The 21,190-nt window shown below is 37.1% G+C and overlaps 1 protein-coding gene and 1 long non-coding RNA gene across 2 annotated transcripts in view; one reads left to right on the top strand and one right to left on the bottom strand.

Moving 5' to 3' along the window:
• LOC309822157 overlaps positions 1 to 21,190 on the top strand; it is a 163,660-nt gene that overhangs the window by 40,711 nt on the left and 101,759 nt on the right. The gene's annotated exons all lie outside the window — the stretch shown is intronic.
• ENPEP (glutamyl aminopeptidase) overlaps positions 1 to 21,190 on the bottom strand; it is a 109,320-nt gene that overhangs the window by 22,427 nt on the left and 65,703 nt on the right. Inside the window, exon 11 of the mRNA XM_082653865.1 lies at positions 9,141 to 9,220. Within this exon, the coding sequence (XP_082509991.1) occupies positions 9,141 to 9,220 (80 nt within the window). The remainder of the gene's footprint in view (positions 1 to 9,140; positions 9,221 to 21,190) is intronic.

The raw sequence follows: 21,190 nt of genomic DNA, 5'->3' as shown, positions 1-21,190 counted from the left end.
TGTTAGCATTAGCGAACGAACATTAGGATGTTCGTTAGCATCCTGTACTTTTATACTTATATACTCTTTTGTTTGTGTGGACAATATGCAATTTAAATAATGATGTGGGAATACTTAGTATATTTAAATAATTTCAAATAGTTTAATGTAGTGATAATGTGGGATGTGATATTGGAAAATAGGAGATGAGGCTGGAAGTAAAAGTGAGGCCTCAGTGTGAAGAGCCACAAGCTGTGTTAAGTTCATCTTCTTTTTTTTCTTTTTTTTCAAATTTATTTATATTTATTTTGGCTGCGTTGGGTCTTTCGTTGCTGCATATGGGCTTTCTCTAGGTCTTTTGTTGCTGCGTACGGGCTTTCTCTAGTTGTGGTGAGCGGGGGCCACTCTTCTTTGCAGTGCGCGGGCTTCTCATTGCGACGGCTTCTCTTGTTGCAGAGCATGGGCTCTAGGCACATGGGCTTCAATAGTTGTGGCACGTGGGCTCAGTAGTTGTGGCTCATGGGCTTAGTTGCTCCACGGCATGTGAGATCTTCCCGGAGCAGGGCTCAAACCCGTGTCCTCTGCATTGGCAGGCAGATTCTTAACCACTGAGCCACCAGGGAAGCCCAAGAAGTCCATCTTCTGAGAGATGGTAAGAATAGAGAAGATTTTTAAGCAGGGAAATAATATGCTCCAGCCTGTTTCTAGAAAGATAATTTTGATGGTGGTATGGGAAGGAGATATTGGAAGGAGATTCTAGAGTCTACTGTAATAATCTAGGGCAAGAGAGAATGAGGGCTTACACTAATGTGGAGATGATGAAAATAGGTGATGTGTTCAAGGGACACATCACTGGTAAAATCAACACTGTCCTTTTTCTGAGTTGATGAGGACAGTTAGAGGAGGGAAAAATAGCTTGCATGATTGGATGAATAATGGTGTTGCCCTTACAGAATAGAGAAAGATGAGTCAGTTTGGGAGGAAAGATGATTTAAATTTTGGAAGCATTCACAAGGTTTGGAGGATATCCAGGACACAGTAGTTTTCCATAATATATAAGTAAACTCTTCAATAAAGTTTCTTTAGGAACGTTCAGAGTAGGTTCTTGACAAATTATAAACATTTACCTCACTCATATAGTATTTATCTTTCTTTGTCATCCTCCCATGGACATGTTGTTGAAAGGAAGCTAATCTTTTGGCAGCCATACACTTTGAATGTTTGTATTGGGAGGACAGCCTCTTGCTTAAGCACAGAGCCATATATTATAGGAGAAAGAGCATGAACTTTCCAGTCTGAGAGACTGAGGATAAAATCATTGCTCTATGACTTACTAGCTGTGTGATCTTGGCCAAATCACTTGACCTCTCTGTGTCTCAGTTCATCATGAGGGAAGTAGGGATAAAAATCCCTCACAGGGCTGTTGTGAAGATTAAATAAGATAACATAGGTAAAGTGTTGGTCACATAGTTATGTGTCCAACAGATGGTAGCTATCCCCATTATTATGAAAGGGGATATGCCGCCAGTTCTATAAATAGCAAAGCAAATATAAATAACGTTGAGAAGTTCCTGGCAATCCATCCAAATACTGCAGTATTTTATAAAGTGTGCTTTATATATACCTAGTTAAGCCTGTCTAGAGTTACAGTGATTTTTCTCACTTTATAGATGAGGAAGCTGAGATCCAGGAAGTCAGTAGTTACCAGACTTTCCAAGTTCATGCTACTCTTGGAACAGTTGTCAACAACAAAATACTGTTGGGTTGTTTAGTTACATAATGAAGTAAATAGGACTAAAATATTGATGCCTATTCCAGGTGGTGCATAGAAGTAAGGGTGTATGTTTCATTCTGTTTCTCCAATTACTATTAAGAATTTTCTGATTATAACAGTAGTATGTGTTCTTTAGGTTCCAAATATGTATTTGGAAAATACAAAAAGAGTATAATGAAGAATACAGAAATTACCCACCACCAGTTGACATTATGTTTTTATCTTGTGTGCATGTATGTATCTTCCATACATATGTACATATGAACACACAATACACGTACTGGAACCTTACTGTGTTTATTATTATTAATCCTTTTCATTTGAAATTATATTGTAAGCACTTTGCAATTTCATTTTCTATATATGAAGATTTAAATTTAATGGCCATATAGTACTCTATCATTCAGTTTATAAATTGTTTTGTGCTATTTCTTGCTAGTTTTACACATAAAAGTGGTGAACGAATTCTTTCTGGGTAGGGGCTCTTTCTAGAAAAATTGTTTCCTTCTATTATTTGTCTGATAATTATCTTTTCAAAATTTCATCCAGAGGCTAGTTTCAACTCAGATTTCAATAACATAGCATCCATAATAATTCTCTAATAGACTATTTTATATAAATAATTGTAACAAGCTTCAGTCAACTAGACAGCTTGTGACAGCCTGAAATTTTTAGAGAAGGAAACATTTTTCTTTGTGGACATAAATACTGTGTTGCATCGATCCTTTAAGCAAGTTATTTTTCTGTGTAAAATGACAGTTTATATCTATCTTATTAAATTTGTGTATCAGTTAGTAGTAAAACAACTGAAATACACAAGAGTAGTGTTTTTTGACTAATTACACACAAATTATATTTGGAGACCTAAAAATTTCAAGTAGGATGCACTGTCAGAATTTGGGGGGACTTCCCTGGCAGTCCAGTGGTTAAGACTTCACCTTCCAATGCAGGGGGTGCGGGTTCAATCCCTGGTCAGGGAGCTAAGATCCCACATGCCTTATGGCCAGAAAACCAACACATAAAACAGAAACAATAACAATAACAAATTCAATAAAGACTTTAAAAATGTCTCACATCAAAAATATCTTTAAAAAATTCCACTAGTATTCTGACTAGTTACAGTTTAAAAAAAAAAAAGGAATTTGGGGTCAAGGAAGAAAAGCTTAATCTCTGAAACGAAGACTAACATGACCCATTGTACAAATGGATTGGTTCCATTTGTGACAATGTTTTCAACAAATTACTTATTCAAGGAAATATTATTGATTGTGTTAATAATAATTATAGAGTCCCGTCTAAATCTCAGCAAGTAGCCTAGAGAATCTCCCTGAAAAGAAAGATGTAGGATTAATATGTAATGTATAATAAGTAGGAATCGGGAAAAAATGCAATCTGACTATCGTGATGAAGGATTATCATAGGCAATGGTTTTGGTGATTGTGAAGAAATAATTGCAAAGGAGAGTTGGATAGTGAAGATCCGTTGATGTGTCCCTAGTCTGCCTAGGAAAGCAGGTGCCCAACTTAGTTGGTACATGTGTTCCAGATCATTTGACAGATCTGCTCTTACAGAGAATAGTGTATATGGAGAAACCTGTTGGTTGTTTACCATACTGTTCCCTTTTCCTCCTGGGTACACAGCTAGACTATATTTATTAGCCTCCCTTGCAGTTAGGTGGCAACATATGATTGACACCGAGACATAAAGTGTGGGGAGAAATAATAGATGCATTTCTAGTTCTGGTCCCTCCATTATCTTCCTCTGTATTCTGATCAGATGCAAAAGATTCAGCAGAGAATTATTTAAAAAGGATAACCAACAAGGACCTACTATAAAGCACAGGGAACTCTGCTAAATGTTATGTGGCAGCCTGGATGGGAGGGGAGTCTGGGGGAGAATGGATACATGTATATGTATGGCTGAGTTACTTTGCTGTGCACCTGAAACTATTGCAACATTGTTAATCAGCTATAATCCAATGTAAAATAAAAAATTAAAAAAAAAAAAAAAAAGAGAAAAAGATCCAGCAGAGAAGTCCAAGATTGGGTCAAGGGGAGGGAGGAGGTGGAGCCATGAGAAAGAAAAAGCCAGGAATTCTAAGTCATTATCTGAGAGTGAGCTACCTAGGAGAGATGGTAGGTCAGGAACACCTCCATTGGAGTGTTGCATGAATAAGAAATTTTTATTGCATGGAGCCACCCCTGATAGCCTCTCAATGCAATAATTAGACTCCCCTAGTTAATGCAGTATATATACAAAGCAGTCACAGCTTATGACCTCTTTAAAATAATTAATATACCCCAACTCTCTATGTACCCTTATTAAGTAAATTTTCTTCCTGGAAGAGATATCTAATTAGCTGAAGTGAACATTCTGTTTCACCTTGGCCAGTATGTTTTTATTTGTGTAAATTAACAAATTAGCATTCTTATATGTATGGTTCACGTGAATAAGATTTCTGAGACTTGGTTGACCAGGGCTGAATTAAACAAACTGAGCTTCTGAATCTGCAAAACGGAATCTGTAATGATTCAATCAAAATTCGAAGATTCCATGAGGCTCAATTTGGAGGAATGAAGAAAGTTTCTCTCTCTCTCTCCCCTGCCCTATTTGCCATTAAGTTAAAAAATATATGCCCATCATTATTTTGATATGAAATATTTAAGTATAACAACCATCAAATTTTCGTAATATTTATATGATAGTCAGAATTTGGTTATCTAAACCATCCAGAATGCATCCTCAATCTGAAAGAGTTATGAAAACAGTCATCACAAAATCTATTCCACCTCCTATGCCCTAAACTGTCTTTTAGACCCTATGTGCTTGTGAACCCCATTTTTATTTATTTATTTTTTTATAAATATTTTTTAAAGCAATTGAAAATTTTTTTTCCTTTTTTAAAAAAATGAATGAATTTACTTTTTGGCTGTGTTGGGTCTTCGCTGCAGCGCGTGGGCTTTCTCTAGTTGCAGCGACCGGGGGCTACTCTTCATTGCAGTGCGCAGGCTTCTCATTGTGGTGGCTTCTCTTTGTTGTGGATCACAGACTCTAGGCGTGCTGGCTTCAGTAGTTGTGGCTCGTGGGCTCAGTAGTTGTGGCTTGTGGGCTCTAGAGCGCAGGCTCAGAAGTTGTGGTGCACGGGCTTAGTTGCTCTGCAGCATGTGGGATCTTCCCGGAGCAGGGATTGAACCCATATCCCCTGCATTGGCAGGCAGATCCTTTTTTTAAAATACATTTATTTATTTATTTATTTGGCTGTGTTGTGTCCTCATTTCTGTGCGAGGGCTTTCTCTAGTTGCGGCGAGCGGAGGCCACTCTTCATCGCGGTGTGCGGGCCTCTCACTGTCGTGGCTTCTCTTGTTACAGAGCACAGGATCCAGATGCGCAGGCTCAGTAGGTTGGCTCATGGGCCCAGTTGCTCCGCGGCATGTGGGATCTTCTCAGACCAGGGCTCGAACCATGTCCCCTGCATTGGTAGGCAGATTCTCAACCACTGCACCACCAGGGAAGCCCTGAGTTAGATTCTTAACCACTGTGCCACCGGGGAAGTCCCAAATCCCTATTTTTAAATACTATGTTTTAGCAAGATTGGTTGTCTGATATCATGTGATAATCTACAAGTCTTCGAAATGTTAGAAAGCAACAGATTAGAAACAAAAAGGTGGCATACTACTAAATGTAGATGCACTGACAGTAGCCAAAATAGTAGCTGATGCTAAAGATAGAGGCATTACTATACACAGTCAGCCTCTAGAAGCACAGCGGTCTGCAGGCAAACAAACGTTCATTAAGCAAGGACTTCCTGAACTCTTAGTAACTCTTAGGATGCACACAGAACCTTGTTGGGAATAGGGGAGCAGGAGACAAGGAGTATGATGTGTAGTTGGTATCTTCAAAGAGCTTATAATTTACTTTAAAAAGAAAAGACAGAGCATATGAATTGTAAATAACCATGCTGCTGCTTAAAATCTAAGGAATAATACTAAGAACAAGGATTGATGAAACTAACAGCATAAAATATACTCTCAACAATGAGAGGAGAGATTATTCAGGGTAGGTTAGAATAGCCAGAGAAGCATCTGAGATGGAGATCCTCTTCTTTTGTTATAAAGTACATGTTTAATTTAAAATACCGTGTGTAACACAAATGTAAATAAACGACCTTAGGGGAAGTCCCACTCTTGCCTGGGAAATTTCTAACTGATGAATCACCAAAGAAAATGAGAAGAGGGAGGTGGGGCTGGTAACCTGAGCTGATTGCCCATTCAGTACACTCAGGACATGTTGTCATCTGTGCTCTGAGCTGAGAGCTGAAGATGTCCCCAAACAGGAAACCGGAACTTATTGCATAGCCTAAAAATGGAGCAGGCACTTTGAAGTAGGAAGAGATGTCTAGTTTGCTTCTGGCTAAGTGACCAGTCATGATTCTGAAGTTGCAGATAAAGATAGGTTTGTCATCAAAGCTCTGTGAACACTAGAGCCACTTCATTCATTCAATAAACAATTACTAGGTACCTGCTGGAGATATAGAACAACCACACAACAACAAAAAATAAGCTCCATTTCTCAAGGAATATTCTACAGAGAGGGGAGAGACAAATAAAGTCAATAATTACAGCAAAAAATGTCTTAAATGTAATGACAGAGGGATAGAGCTTCCCCTAAGAGCCCTTTGCTTTCTCACTTTCATACTAGCATTTTCTGTCTGTAGCACTATTTTAGTCTACACTCAGTCCATCCTGTCATCCACTTAAACTCTACCTTTAGCCCCCCCTAACTCTGAGACTAGATGTCCCTTTCTTTAGTAACTTTGCTCAACCCCTAAATCTCCGCTGGTGCTTCTCCTGCGAGTGCCTTTGGCTGTTACCACACCAGGCCCTTATGACATGGTATTATGTTTGCCTGACTCGTCCACACCCTCCCTAGACAGTAATTACCACAAGGTAAGGATTGTGGGTTCCCCCCTACCCAGCATTATCTCCATACCTATCCCTGTGTTTGGCCCATAAGTTAGTTCTCAGTAAATACTTGTTTGAAATAATTAATTTAATTCATTATTTAATTCATTATTCAAATATTCTGTCTAATAAGTACATAATACATACAAGAAGAATGTTTATTGTTAACTCCTGAAACCTATTTTACAAAGCACTTGAATAAGCTTTAGTTATCTGGAAAATTTACTTTTGTGGAAACCTCATTTCATGAAAATGCTAGGTACATTGTGTTAGTGTATATAAATTACTCATGCTTTTAAATTTGTAAACAACAAATCAAGCAGCTTCCCAGACATTCCCCCAACCCTCAGTTAACCAATGGTGACCAATGGGGAAAATATGTAGTAATATTTAAACCAGATCCACTGAAAACCTCCCAAGGGAATCCTAGCCTTATTATGCCTTTTATCGGTGCTATTGCACATTTTTTAAACTTTTTTTCTGTCTTCTCCATTTTCCTTTGGCTTGAGTAATGTACTTGAGTAAGAAAATGGTCAGAAGACGGCCCACAAAAGATAGAGCTTGGTACTCAAACACAAAATTATCCTATATAAAATACTAAGACAAAATGGCATTGATCTGGGTATTCTAAAAGAATTCAAGAGAAATTGCTGACTACATCAGTTAAGGTTAGCCTAAATGACCAAAAGAAAGTTTTGTTGTAAAGGCAACAGAAAGGGGTCTTACCTCGACTATAGCAAAGCTGGTAGAGTTTATAGTAAAAATTAAAACTCACAAAATAATTTATAGTAAAAGTAAAAACCAAAGCTGAAAAAACTATATCGGAGCCACATAAAACCTTGTTCACAAATGTTTATAGCAATATGATTCATAACAGCCAAAAGGCAGAAACAATTCATATGCCCATCAACTGTTGAACAGATAAACAAAAGGTAGTATCAATATGATACTACCTTTGTAATATCAATATGATGTGAATATAATTTGGCAATAAAAAAGAATGAAGTACTGATACATGCTATGACATGGATGAACTTGAAAACATTATGTTAGGTGAAAGAAGCTATCACAAAATGCTACATGTATCATTCCATTTATGTGAAATGTCTAAAATAGCCAAATCTATGCAGACAGAAAGTAGATTAGTGGTTGCTTAGGGCTGGGGTTATAGGAGAATAGAGGAGTTGATAGCTAAAGGATATGGAGTTTCTTTTTGAGGTGATTGAAATGCTCTAAAATTTACTGTGATGATGGTTACAAGTGTCTGTGAATGTAATAAAAACCATTGGATTGTACACTTTAAATGGGGGAATTTCCTAGTATGTGAATTATATCTCAATAAAGTTGTTTTTTTAAAAAAATCTACTGGAAATAGTGTAAAAACTTACTTGCCAGAGGAAATTAATTACTATTTTAGAATATCTTGCAGGAGCAAATAGGCATATGTAATTAGAGGATAGATGATCTACTTTTATCCCTGAGAAGCCATGGGGGAAAGTCCATGCCAAATGCTATTCTGAAACCAAGTCCTCATGGGAAGGGATGAAGAAGAGTCTCATTTGTCTTAGATAAGAAGTGATTTTGAAACACAAAACAAGCACAATAGCAAAAGTATAAAAAGCAAGATTCTTCTGGGATGGTTGCTAAAACCTGTCTTATGTTTTCAGCGATCTGTAGTAGAGAACATGTGATAAGGTCTCCCATGTTTTTATGTAACTCTAAAATTTTTCAAGAAGGGAAAAGACAAATCAATGGAGATAGAATACAGAAATATATTTCTAGTTGGTTTAAGTGAGCAGAACAGTCACAGCTGAATTTAACACAGGCAAGTGCCAAGTCATTCACTTAGGGAGATGGTTAGATGGATGGATATAGATATAGGTAATGCCTTGAGCTACTGGTGACAACTTGACAGCTTAGAAAAAATGATTTGGAGTCATTAAAGATTCTAATGTCATGCTAGTTGAAAAAATGATAGGTCCAATTTAATGGCAGCATTTAAAAAGTCAGGCTTGTTACATAACATTCTAAGAAATTCAGTGGCTTATCTGATATTTAAAAAGAAGAAAGGAAAAGAGAAGGAACAAAGGAAGGAAGGAGAAAAAGCGAGGAAAGAAGGAAGAGAGCAAAGAAAGGATGAAAATTGATACATTGATCTTCCAGTGGTTGGGTATCTGACCCTTCTCCTTTGGATATGGGTATTTATTGTACCAGTCATGGTAAATCATTACAAAGAATTTCTTAAGGTAAAAAAGTTCTCATTATTATAGATAAGGATTTTGGCTCACCAGTTAATTACTTAAAAGGTTTCTTTTTGCTGAAGTTTACATTATAAGTTCCATCTTTATTGTTGTTTCTTTACACTTCTATTCATTTAATGTAGTACATTAATTCAAAGAAGAAATAAATCAATTGATGATATTTACCTCTTGTTTCTGACCTATTGTAGAATGTAATCCTTGATTTGTTATCTTCAGTCCATTTAACTGGAATATTCCATGTGTAACTAAAGTTTTTTAAAAAGAAAAATTTTAACTTTTATTACTAAAAACTAAAAACATTTCCAAAGTAAAAATAGACAAGCATAAAAAGCAATAGACAAGCATATTTTCCTCATAAGCAATTGTCCAGTGTATAGTATACAATTAATACAGTTAATACAGTACTCTTTTGTGGTAAAGATAGGCTATGTAATTGCTTTCAATTTATATAAATCTCTAAAATTTGGAACTTTGTATCAAAAATTAGCTAAGGATGAAGAAGATTATTTCAAGAAAAATGGCTTGAAGCTTTGGAATAAAGATATTGCATAAATATAACACATATAAAATTGAGCATTCACATACATAATTGCACAGACTTTAATATGCTATAGTTTCTGTCAAGGAACACAATACATTTTTAGAATTCAGAAGACAATATTAAAATGCTGTGAAGGAAATAATGCATTTTAGAAATTATGTTGCAATGACACCACCACCATCATCCCTTAAAGCTTATCATGCTCTTTAAATATCTCCTATTTACAATCATGTGAACCAGTGTGTTGCAAAGAAAACTCACCAGGCAAGCATGTTTCAGTGGGTTTTAGTGTTCTTTTTAGCTTCTTAGTATTTTCTTGTAGAGCAGGGGGGAGGAGGTTAGCTTTGTACTTTGATACAATATATACTTAACATTTTAGTCTTGAAATCTCATAAAAGAGGTCTTAAATGTCTTTTAGATCGTTCTCATATCATATCTTACCAGTCAGAAAACACAGGAGATCTAGAGAAAAGATGAATCTGTGTTTGGGTTTAGGTTTCAACTCAGAGTTGGCCTTGTTTTTCTTCATCTGTGTTCATTCAAGTCCCTAATAGAGAATGGGGGAATGATATTTCTCCCTTTCAAGATACAATAAAATTTATGTAATTCAGGGAGAATATATATTTGCCATCTATATGAAAGAAGTCATCCTTTGTTGTCTAACTAGTGAAATGTTTTATAGATTGAACTTTTCCTAGCGCTCTTGAAGGAGTTTATTGCAGTGGAATGTTTTTGGATGTAAGTTTCATAGAACCAGTACATAAATTGTTTCTTGGATCCTATAGGAGAAATTGTCAGTGCTCCACCCTTATCCCCTTGAATTTCTTTGTCATTTTTGTACACCCTGGATTCCATTATGCTTTCCCTGCCCACAGCCAGCACCTGGGTCTCTCTGTTAGAGGACTGCCCTCTGGCTGCCTGAGCAAGGAAAGCTAGAAGTTCCTGGGAGTTTACATCCTTGGATGCAGCCCTTAGCCAATGATGGATGGGCATGGAAATGTTCTTTGCCCCATCTGCAGGACCACACTGAAGCACTGTCTCTAGAACTTCCCTGCAGGGTAGTCACCCTGGACAGAACCTGTTTATTGTTGCACCTTTTCTGCTTGATATCCCTCTTGCCAATCCCCCTACCAGCCTTTCCTAGACTTCCTAATGAGTCACTTTCACTTGAATGATCACCTCAGGGTCTGATTTTAGTGAAGCCAACCTAAGAACGATCCCTTTACTAGACTAGTACTTGTAGTCTAGTAAAGTCTGTCTGTAGTTTAGATAGACTAGTAATATTGCCAGAGCTTCTCGACAGATAGACAAAGAAGCATTATTTTAAAGTCACATTCTACCTACAGATTGCACTCTTTCACTGCTCTGCTGATGTGGTGTTGCCATGTAGACTAACATTTCATTCCTCCTCACCTTTCCCCAATGCCAACCCGACTGAAACAACAGAGTACGGAGTATCTTGATACACTGTATGCACAGTTAGGATTTCACATTTCCACTGTCCCCTCTAAGACACGGTCTCTGGGACTAGGCTGTGCCTAAGAGTAGGCATAAGATATACTGCTAAGGTCATGTAAAAAATATTACTCTGAGGTCTGTAAGAGCATCATAAGACAAAAAAGGATGCAGGGTTGAGGCTATATAATTTTATAGTTTTGGAGCCACTTACAGGATCTAATGTGAGTACAATTATAGATTGGAGAGTACAAAATGTCAAGAAATAGAAATGACATAAATGAAATGATAGAGTTTCCTATATGTTTTCTAAAATTCAAGAGTATCAGATTTAATTTTTTTAAAGGTATAATTCACTTTTAAAATATCTAACAATATAACAGTTTCTGACAGTATAAATATGGCCAATCTAATTTTCACTAAGGAAACTGACTTTGCCCCAACATGACATACCTACTACCATTCTTCCACCGGTTTACATTGACTGGACTGCCAAAGACATGTAAACTTGTCCCATAGAGAACTATCCCTGATGGAGCTGTGAAACTGGCCCATTTCTAAGAGATGGTTGAAGCCATAGTGTAAAACAGTAAATTACAAATGTGTGGTCCATTTAAATTATAAAAAGTTTCTGGTCAGTAAGAATTCCCTAATATTGGAATATTTAAGCAGTGAGAAAAGGGAAGAGACCATTTAGTTTATAATACAACTTAACATTGTCTACCAGATAGTAATATACCTGAACAGAGAGCAGGTGAACACTAGGGTTGGAGAAAAAACGAATTCCTTTCTGGGGGCATTATGCCCCATATAATCTAATCTATAATTAGATTATATTATTATGATCTAACTTTTTAATCAAATGGAAAAATAAGGAATGATAACTTTCTATATAATGTCTTTTTCTCTCTTATTTGTTCAAGAGCCACTACAGATTTTTAAGAAATGTTCTCAAGAGGATAGCCTGTCTTTTCTAGGTTTATTTTCCTATGCATATATAACTTGTAACTTTTTTTTAAAAAACAGGGAACACATAGATTGACTTTATGATAAATGGTCACTAAAAATCATGCATCTATGAATCTAAAAATTTTTTAAAGTCTCTGAAGGTTAAAACTAAAAAAAAATTAGAGAAAAGTGTAAATGTTAATATGGTTCCATGTTCTAAATCTTGATGAATACAATTTAAAGATTTATTATAACTTTAAAAATGATTTTAGACCTGTTGATATGTTTAGTTCCCTTGGTAATAAAGTTTTTTGTTTGTGTGGAGAGGAATCTATAACCCAGGAGTAGTCTTTAAAAATGTAATCCCACAGGTTTAAAAACAGTGTTGGCTATGTCTCTGGCTTAACAGATCAGTGGATATGAAAGAGAAGGGAACAACTACTGTGAAGCTTTCCCAATGGAAGTTTGTTTCGCAAGAAAGAAATATATTTTTTAAATTTTATATGTGCAAACACTCTTAAATAGCAGTGTTATGGCCAGTCTGATTTGCTAGAACATAAAACAGTAACTGTAAAAAACAATTTATGGTTAACAGAATGATCACAGAAATTATGTTGATTTATGTAATTGAATTATCACCTGATAACAAGTCAGATCTAAGTTTCAAATCATTCATATATTATGAAGAGGAAAGAGTGAAAAACAGAGAAGTTTTCTCCATCATAATCTTTCCTCTCCAAAATAAAGATAAAGAAGGAAATACAGACACTCCCTGACTGATTTCATTGGGTCTAAGACCTCAAATTTTCCTTTGTTTTGGCATGAACTATTAATTTTCAGAACCTGCATTCCAGCAAGATATCCAGTTTCTCTGAATTTCATTTACTGTGGAAGAGCTGAGTGAGGTTTCCAGGGGGAGAGGCTGGTAACAGGTTTCAACAAGGTGAGCACCACTGGCTTCTCCAGTTCAGGTATTTATTTTTATTTTTTATTTTTTACATCTTTATTGGAGTATAATTGCTTTACAGTGGTGTGTTAGTTTCTGCTTTATAACAAAGTGAATCAGTTATACATATACATATGTTCCCATATCTCTTTCCTCTTGCGTCTCCCTCCCTCCCATCCTCCCTATCCCACCCCTCTAGGTGGTCACAAAGCACCGAGCTGATCTCCCTGTGCTATGCGGCTGCTTCCCACTAGCTATCTACCTTACGTTTGGTAGTGTATATATGTACATGCCACTCTCTCACTTTGTCACAGCTTACCCTTCCCCCTCCCCATATCCTCAAGTCCATTCTCTAGTAGGTCTGTGTCTTTATTCCTGTCTTACCCCTAGGTTCTTCATGACATTTTTTTTCTTAGATTCCATATATATGTGTTAGCATACGGTATTTGTCTTTCTCTTTCTGACTTACTTCACTCTGTATGACAGACTCTAGGTCCATCCACCTCACTACAAATAACTCAATTTCGTTTCCTTTTATGGCTGAGTAATATTCCATTGTATATATGTGCCACATCTTCTTTATCGATTCATCCGATGATGGACACTTAGGTGGCTTCCATCTCTGGGCTACTGTAAATAGAGCTGCAATGAACATTTTGGTACATGACTCTTTTTGAATTATGGTTTTCTCAGGGTATATGGCAGTAGTGGGATTGCTGGGTCATATGGTAGTTCTATTTGTAGTTTTTTAAGGAACCTCCATACTGTTCTCCATAGTGGCTGTACCAATTCACATTCCCACCAGCAGTGCAAGAGTGTCCCCTTTTCTCCACACCCTCTCCAGCATTTATTGTTGTTAGATTTTTTGATGATGGCCATTCTGACTGGTGTGAGATGATATCTCATTGTAGTTTTGATTTGCATTTCTCTAATGATTAATGATGTTGAGCATTCTTTCATGTGTTTGTTGGCAGTCTGTATATCTTCTTTGAAGAAATGTCTATTTAGATCTTCTGCCCATTTTTGGATTGGGTTGTTTGTTTTTTTGATATTGAGCTGCATGAGCTGCTTGTAAATTTTGGAGATTAATCCTTTGTCGGTTGCTTCATTTGCAAATATTTTCTCCCATTCTGAGGGTAGTCTTTTGGTCTTGTTTATGGTTTCCTTTGCTGTGCAAAAGCTTTGAAGTTTCATTAGGTCCCATTTGTTTATTTTGTTTTTATTTCCATTTCTCTAGGAGGTGGGTCAAAAAGAATCTTGCTGTGATTTATGTCACAGAGTGTTCTGCCTATGGTTTCCTCTAAGAGTTTGATAGTTTCTGGCCTTACATTTAGATCTTCAATCCATTTTGAGCTTATTTTTGTGTATGGTGTTAGGGAGTATTCTAATCTCATACTTTTACATGTATCTGTCCAGTTTTCCCAGCACCACTTATTGAAGAGTCTGTCCTTTCTCCACTGTACATTCCTGCTTCCTTTATCAAAGATAAGGTGACCATATGTGCATGAGTTTATCTCTGGGCTTTCTATCCTGTTCCATTGATCTATCTTTCTGTTTTTGTGCCAATACCATACTGTCTTGATTACTGTAGCTTTGTAGTATAGTCTGAAGTCAGGGAGCCTGATTCCTCCAGCTCTGTTTTTCATTCTCAAGGTTGCTTTGGCTATTCTAGGTCTTTTGTGTTTCCATACAAATTGTGAAATTTTTTGTTCTAGTTCTGTGAAAAATGCCAGTGGTAGTTTGATAGGGATTGCATTGAATCTGTAGATTGCTTTGGGTAGTAGAGTCATTTTCATAATGTTGATTCTTCTAATCCAAGAACATGGTATATCTCTCCATCTATTTGTATCATCTTTAATTTCTTTCATCAGTGTCTTATAATTTTCTGCATACAGCTCTTTTGTCTCCTTAGGTAGGTTTATTCCTAGATATTTTATTCTTTTTGTTGCAATGGTAAATGGGAGTGTTTTCTTGATTTCACTTTCAGATTTTTCATCATTAGTATATAGGAATGCCAGAGATTTCTGTGCATTAATTTTGTATCCTGCTACTTTACCAAATTCATTGATTAGCTCTAGTAGTTTTCTGGTGGCATCTTTAGGATTCTCTATGTATAGTATCATGTCATCTGCAAACATTTACAGCTTTTCTTCTTCTTTTCCGATTTGGATTCCTTTTATTTCTTTTTCTTCTCTGATTGCTGTGGCTAAAACTTCCAAAACTATGTTGAATAAGAGTGGTGAGAGTGGGCACCCTTGTCTTGTTCCTGATCTTAGTGGAAATGCTTTCAGTTTTTCACCATTGAGGATGATGTTGGCTATGGGTTTGTGATTATATGGCCTTTATTACATTGAGAAAAGTTCCCTCTATGCCTACTTTCTGCACGGTTTTTATCATAAATCGGTGTTGAATTTTGTTGAAAGCTTTCTCTGCATCTATTGAGATGATCGTATGGTTTTTCTCCTTCAATTTGTTAATATAGTGTATCACGTTGATTGATTTGCGTATATTGAAGAATCCTGGCATTCCTGGAATAAACCCCACTTGATCATGGTGTATGATCCTTTTAATGTGCCGTTGGATTCTGTTTGCTAGTATTTTGTTGAGGACTTTCACATCTATGTTCATCAGTGATATTGGCCTGTAGTTTTCTTTCTTTGTGACAGCCTTGTCTGATTTTGATATCAGGGTGATGGTGGCCTTGGGAGTGTTCCTCCCTCTGCTATATTTTGGAAGAGTTTGAGAAGGATGGGTGTTAGCTCTTCTCTAAATATTTGATAGAATTCACCTGTGAAGCCATCTGGTCCTGGGCTTCTGTTTGCTGGAAGATTTTTAATCACAGTTTCAATTTCAGTACTTGTGATTGGTCTGTTCATATTTTCTGTTTCTTCCTGATTCAGTCTTGGCCGGTTGTGCATTTCTAAGAATTTGTCCATTTCTTCCAGGTTGTCCATTTTATTGGCATAGAGTTGCTTGTAGTAATCTCTCATGATCTTTTGTATTTCTGCAGTGTCAGTTGTTACTTCTCCTTTTTCTTTTCTAATTCTATTGATTTGAGTCTTCTCCCTCTTTTTCTTGATGAGCCTGGCTGATGGTTTATCAATTTTGTTTATCTTCTCAAAGAACCAGCTTTTAGTTTTATTGATCTTTGCTATCGTCCTTCATTTCTTCTTCATTTATTTCTGATCTGCTTTTTATGATTTCTTTCCTTCTGCTAACTTTGGGGGTTTTTTGTTCTTCTTTCTCTATTTGCTTTAGGTGCAAGGTTAGGTTGTTTATTCGAGATGTTTCCTGTTTCCTAAGGTAGGATTGTATTGCTATATACTTCCCTCTTAGAACTGCTTTTGCTGCATCCCATAGATTTCTGGTCATTGTGTCTCCATTGTCATTTGTTTCTAGGTATTTTTGATTTCCTTTTTGATTTCTTCAGTGATCACTTCGTTATTAAGTAGTGTATTGTTTAGCCTCCATGTGTTTGTGTTTTTTACAGATCTTTTCCTGTAATTGATATCTAGTCCCATAGCATTGTGGTCGGAATAGATACTTGATACGATATCGTTTTCTTAAATTTACCAAGGCTTGATTTGTGACCCAAGATATGATCTATCCTGGAGAATGTTCCATGAGCACTTGAGAAAAATGTGTATTCTGTTGTTTTTGGATGGAATGTCCTATAAATATCAATTAAGTCTTGTTTAATGTATCATTTAAAGCTTGTGTTTCCTTATTTATTTATTTTAACATCTTTATTGGGGTATAATTGCTTTACAATGCTGTGTTAGTTTCTGCTTTATAACAAAGTGAATCAGTTATACATATACAAATGTTCCCATATGTCTTCCCTCTTGCGTCTCCCTCCCTCCCACCCTCCCTATCCCACCCCTCCAGGCTGTCACAAAGCACCAAGCCAATATCCCTGTGCCATGCAGCTGCTTCCCACTAGCTATCTACCTTACTACGTTTGTTAGTGTGTATATGTCCATGACTCTCTCTCGCCCTATCACAGTTCACCCTTCCCCCTCCCCATATCCTCAAGTCCGTTCTCCAGTAGGTCTGCGTCTTTATTCCTGTCTTACCCCTAGGTTCTTCATGACATTTTTTTCTTAAATTCCATATATATGTGTTAGCATACGGTATTTGTCTTTTTCTTTCTGACTTACTTCACTGTGTATGACAGACTCTAGGTCTATCTACCTCATTACAAATAGCTCAATTTCGTTTCTTTTTATGGCTGAGTAATATTCCATGGTATATATGTGCCACATCTTCTTTATCCATTCATCCGATAATGGGCACTTAGGTTGTTTCCATCTCTGGGCTATTGTAAATAGAGCTGCAATGAACATTTTCCTTATTTATTTTTATTTTGGATGATCTGTCCGTTGGTGAAAGTGGGGTGTTAAAGTCCCCTACTATGAATGTGTTACTTTCGATTTCCCCTTTTATGGCTGTTAGTATTTGCCTTATGTATTGAGGTACTCCTATGTTGGGTGCATAAATATTTAAAATTGTTATATCTTCTTCTTGGATCGATTCCTTGATCATTATGTAGTGGCCTTCTTTGTCTCTTCTAATAGTCTTTATTTTAAAGTCCATTTTGTCTGATATGAGAATTGCTATTCCAGCTTTCTTTTGGTTTCCATTTGCATGGAATATCTTTTTCCATCCCCTCACTTTCAGTCTGTATGTGTCTCTAGGTCTGAAGTGGGTCTCTTGTATACAGCATATATATGGGTCTTGTTGTTGTATCCATTCAGCCCATCTGTGCCTTTTGGTGGGAGCATTTAATCCATTTACATTTAAGGTAATTATCAATATGTATGTTCCTATTCTCATTTTCTTAATTGTTTTGGGTTTGTTATTGTAGGTCTTTTCCTTCTCTTTTGTTTCTTGCCTAGAGAAGATCCTTTAGCATTTGTTGTAAAGCTGGTTTGGTGGTGCTGAACTCTCAGCTTTTGCTTGTCTGTAAAGGTTTTAATTTCTCCATCAAATCTGAATGAGATCCTTGCTGGGCAGAGTAATCTTTGTTGCAGGTTTTTCTCCTTCATCACTTTAAATATGTCCTGCCAGTCCCTTCTGGCTTGCAGAGTTTCTGCTGAAAGATCAGCTGTTAACCTTATGGGGATACCCTTGTGTGTTATTTGTTGTTTTTCCCTTGCTGCTTTTAATATGTTTTCTTTGCATTTAATTTTTGACAGTTTGATTAATATGTGTCTTGGCGTGTTTCTCCTTGGATTTATCCTGTATGGGACTCTCTGTGCTTCCTGGACTTGATTAACTATTTCCTTTCCCATATTCGGGACGTTTTCAACTATAATCTCTTCAAATATTCTCTCAGTCCCTTTCTTTTTCTCTTCTTCTTCTGGAACCCCTATAATTTGAATGTTGGTGCATTTAATGTTGTCCCAGAGGTCTCTGAGACTGTCCTCAGTTCTTTTCATTCTTTTTTCTTTATTCTGCTCTGCAGTAGTTATTTCCACTATTTTATCTTCCAGGTCACTTATCCGTTCTTCTGCCTCAGTTATTCTGCTATTGATCCCTTCTAGAGTATTTTTCATTTCATTTATTGTGTTGTTCATCGTTAGTTGTTTCATCTTTAGTTCTTCTAGGCCCTTGTTAAATGTTTCGTGCATTTTCTCTATTCTATTTCCAAGATTTTGGATCATCTTTGGTATCATTATTCTGAATTCTTTTTCAGGTAGACTGCCTATTTCCTCTTCATTTGTTAGGTCTGGTGGGTTTTTATCTTGCTCCTTCATCTGCTGTTTGTTTCTCTGTCTTCTCATTTTGCTTATCTTACTGTGTTTGGGGTCTCCTTTATGCAGGCTGCAGGTTCGTAGTTCCTGTTGTTTTTGATGTCTGTCCCCAGTGGCTAAAGTTGGTTCAGTGGGTTGTGTAGGCTTCCTGGTGGAGGGGACTAGTGCCTGTATTCTGGTGGATGAGGATGGATCTTGTCTTTCTGGCCAACCAGTTTCTAGAAGTAGCTAATTTAATAATTTTGAGTGTTCTTCATTCTCGATGCCAGGGACAGAAAGTTTTTGGCAATTTGAATTTTTGGAATCACCTGAGTGTGCTGTTCATGTAACAATTCCCAAAGCCCTGAATTGGAAATCAGGAAACAGGTTCTGTTACCTGCTGCCTGTAGTACAGTATCATAAAGTGGGTCTATAAAGATTTTTCAGTTCTCTAGAAATATGGGTATGAGCTATATAGAGCAAGATGAGAACAGTATTTTAAAAGGAGATTGTTCTCTGTAAATTCATCCGATTCAATTCCCTGCACACTGTTTATTCTTTTTTTTTTTTTTTTTTAAATTTTTTTTTAAGACTTTAATTTATTTATTTATTTTTGCTGTGTTGCGTCTTAGTTTCTGTGAGAGGGCTTTCTCTAGTTGTGGCAAGTGGGGGCCACTCTTCATCGCGGTGCGCGGGCCTTTCACAATCGCGTCCTCTCTTGTTGCAGAGCACAGGCTCCAGACGCGCAGGCTCAGTAGTTGTGGCTCACGGGCCTAGTTGCTCCGCGGCATGTGGGATCCTCCCAGACCAGGGCTTGAATCCGTGTCCCCTGCATTAGCAGGCAGATTCTCAACCACTGCGCCACCAGGGAAGCCCTGTTTATTCTTTAATTGGAAATTTTAGCTCAACTCAATCTTTGGAACATATGCCACATATCCCCAGCCTGGCTGTTCTCCTAGGGCAGGCCCCATCAACTCCATCACCTCTCACATGGGTCACTAGCTACAATATCATCCTAACTGGTCTCCCTGCATCCACTCTTGTCCCACCTGATCTGTTCTCCATAGTGCAGCCAGAGGGGAACTTTGAAAAATGTAAACATGATCCTGCCAGTTCTCTCCTTAACATCCTTGAATTTTCACACTCTTTTGTTCAAAATCTTTAACGTGGTCTGCATGCCTGCCCCTGCCTTCCCCTCCAACTTTATCTCCCACCAGTCTTCCCAGTGCCTCTCTGTTGTCCAGTTCTTGGAGCCAGACTGCCTGCATTCAAACCGAGGATCCATCACTTACACTCTGTGCAACCTTGAGTAAGTTATTTAAAAATTTTCTGCCTAAAGTTCTCTATCTGTTATAATAAAATACACTGAAGTACTTAGAATAGTGCCAGCTACTTAGTAAATGCTCAGTAAGCATTGCATATTACATGTATAATGCTCCTTTTAAACTTTAGAGCCTTCATATATGTTGCATTTTGTTTTGAAAACCCCGACAGTCATCCCCCAACACCAATTTACTCAGTTTAAATATCACTTCCTCAAGAAAGAAAGTCTTCTGTAGTCCTCTCTACTCCACCACACCTCCTGTCCCACAATTAATTCAGGCTCAGCGTATAAGTGGGCACATGGCAGGAGAGAATAATTACTGTGAAACTTCCAAATGGAAGCTAGTTTTGCAAGAGAGAAATATTTTAAAAATTTTAGTATCCAAAGGCTCTAGCAGTATTAAAATGGGCCAATTTAATTTGCTAGAACATAAAACAATAACTGTAAAAGAACCAGTTTATAGTTATTAAACGATTCCTGAGACACCTTCTACACTATATTTCTCCTTCCTCATGTTATATTAATTGCTACTGAATAATTGATCTTGTGATGATTTATATATGTGACTGTAAAATGAGGTCAGTGAGACTATTAAAAAAGGAAGAGGGTGAAAGGTCTTTTCGGTGGAAATCGGGTAGTGGAGATTAGAGGCCACCTGGAGTGTGGTGAGTGCAAAATTCTCTCCACCCAAAGCACATATTAAGAAGTTAAAAGACAATTAAAATCGGCATGGGTGAAATTGGAATGTTGTCCAGGGGACCAAGGTGTTGCTCTCATTTAGCCAGGATCCTGTCTAGGAGGGGCCTCAGCTGGGCGATGAAGGTCGGAGATGACATCCCCAAAGTGGTACACCCAGGTTCCTGTGGCCAGCTACAGTGGCTGGGGGGGCGACCTGAGATCGTGATTTTGTTCTCTTCATTTGGGACCAGTTGGCATCCCGGAAATGTATACAGAAATAACTAGTTAGTTATACAGAAATGGCTATATTATTAATACTTTTGTAAAAGTTGTAGTCATACAAGTGTAATAAGTTTTGAAATCACTGGCTGTGTGGCACGTGTTTTGTCAGCTTTTACAATATTTGGTATGTTTGAAAAATCTGGCAAATTAGAGGAAATGACGTATTGGATTTGTAATTTTATCTGACATTCTTAGAATACCTTAACTCAGTAGTCATGTTTAAATGCCTATAAAAGTCTGATTTGGGTGAGGTTTTTTTGTTGTTGTTAATTTTATTGGAGTAGAGTTGATTTACAATGTTGTGTT

This window comes from Grampus griseus (assembly GCF_964374135.1).
Source record: "Grampus griseus genome assembly, chromosome: 4".
Classification (NCBI taxonomy): Eukaryota; Metazoa; Chordata; class Mammalia; order Artiodactyla; family Delphinidae; genus Grampus; species Grampus griseus.
Note: the sequence above shows the minus strand (reverse complement) of the source record. Positions and strands in the feature narration are given on the sequence as shown.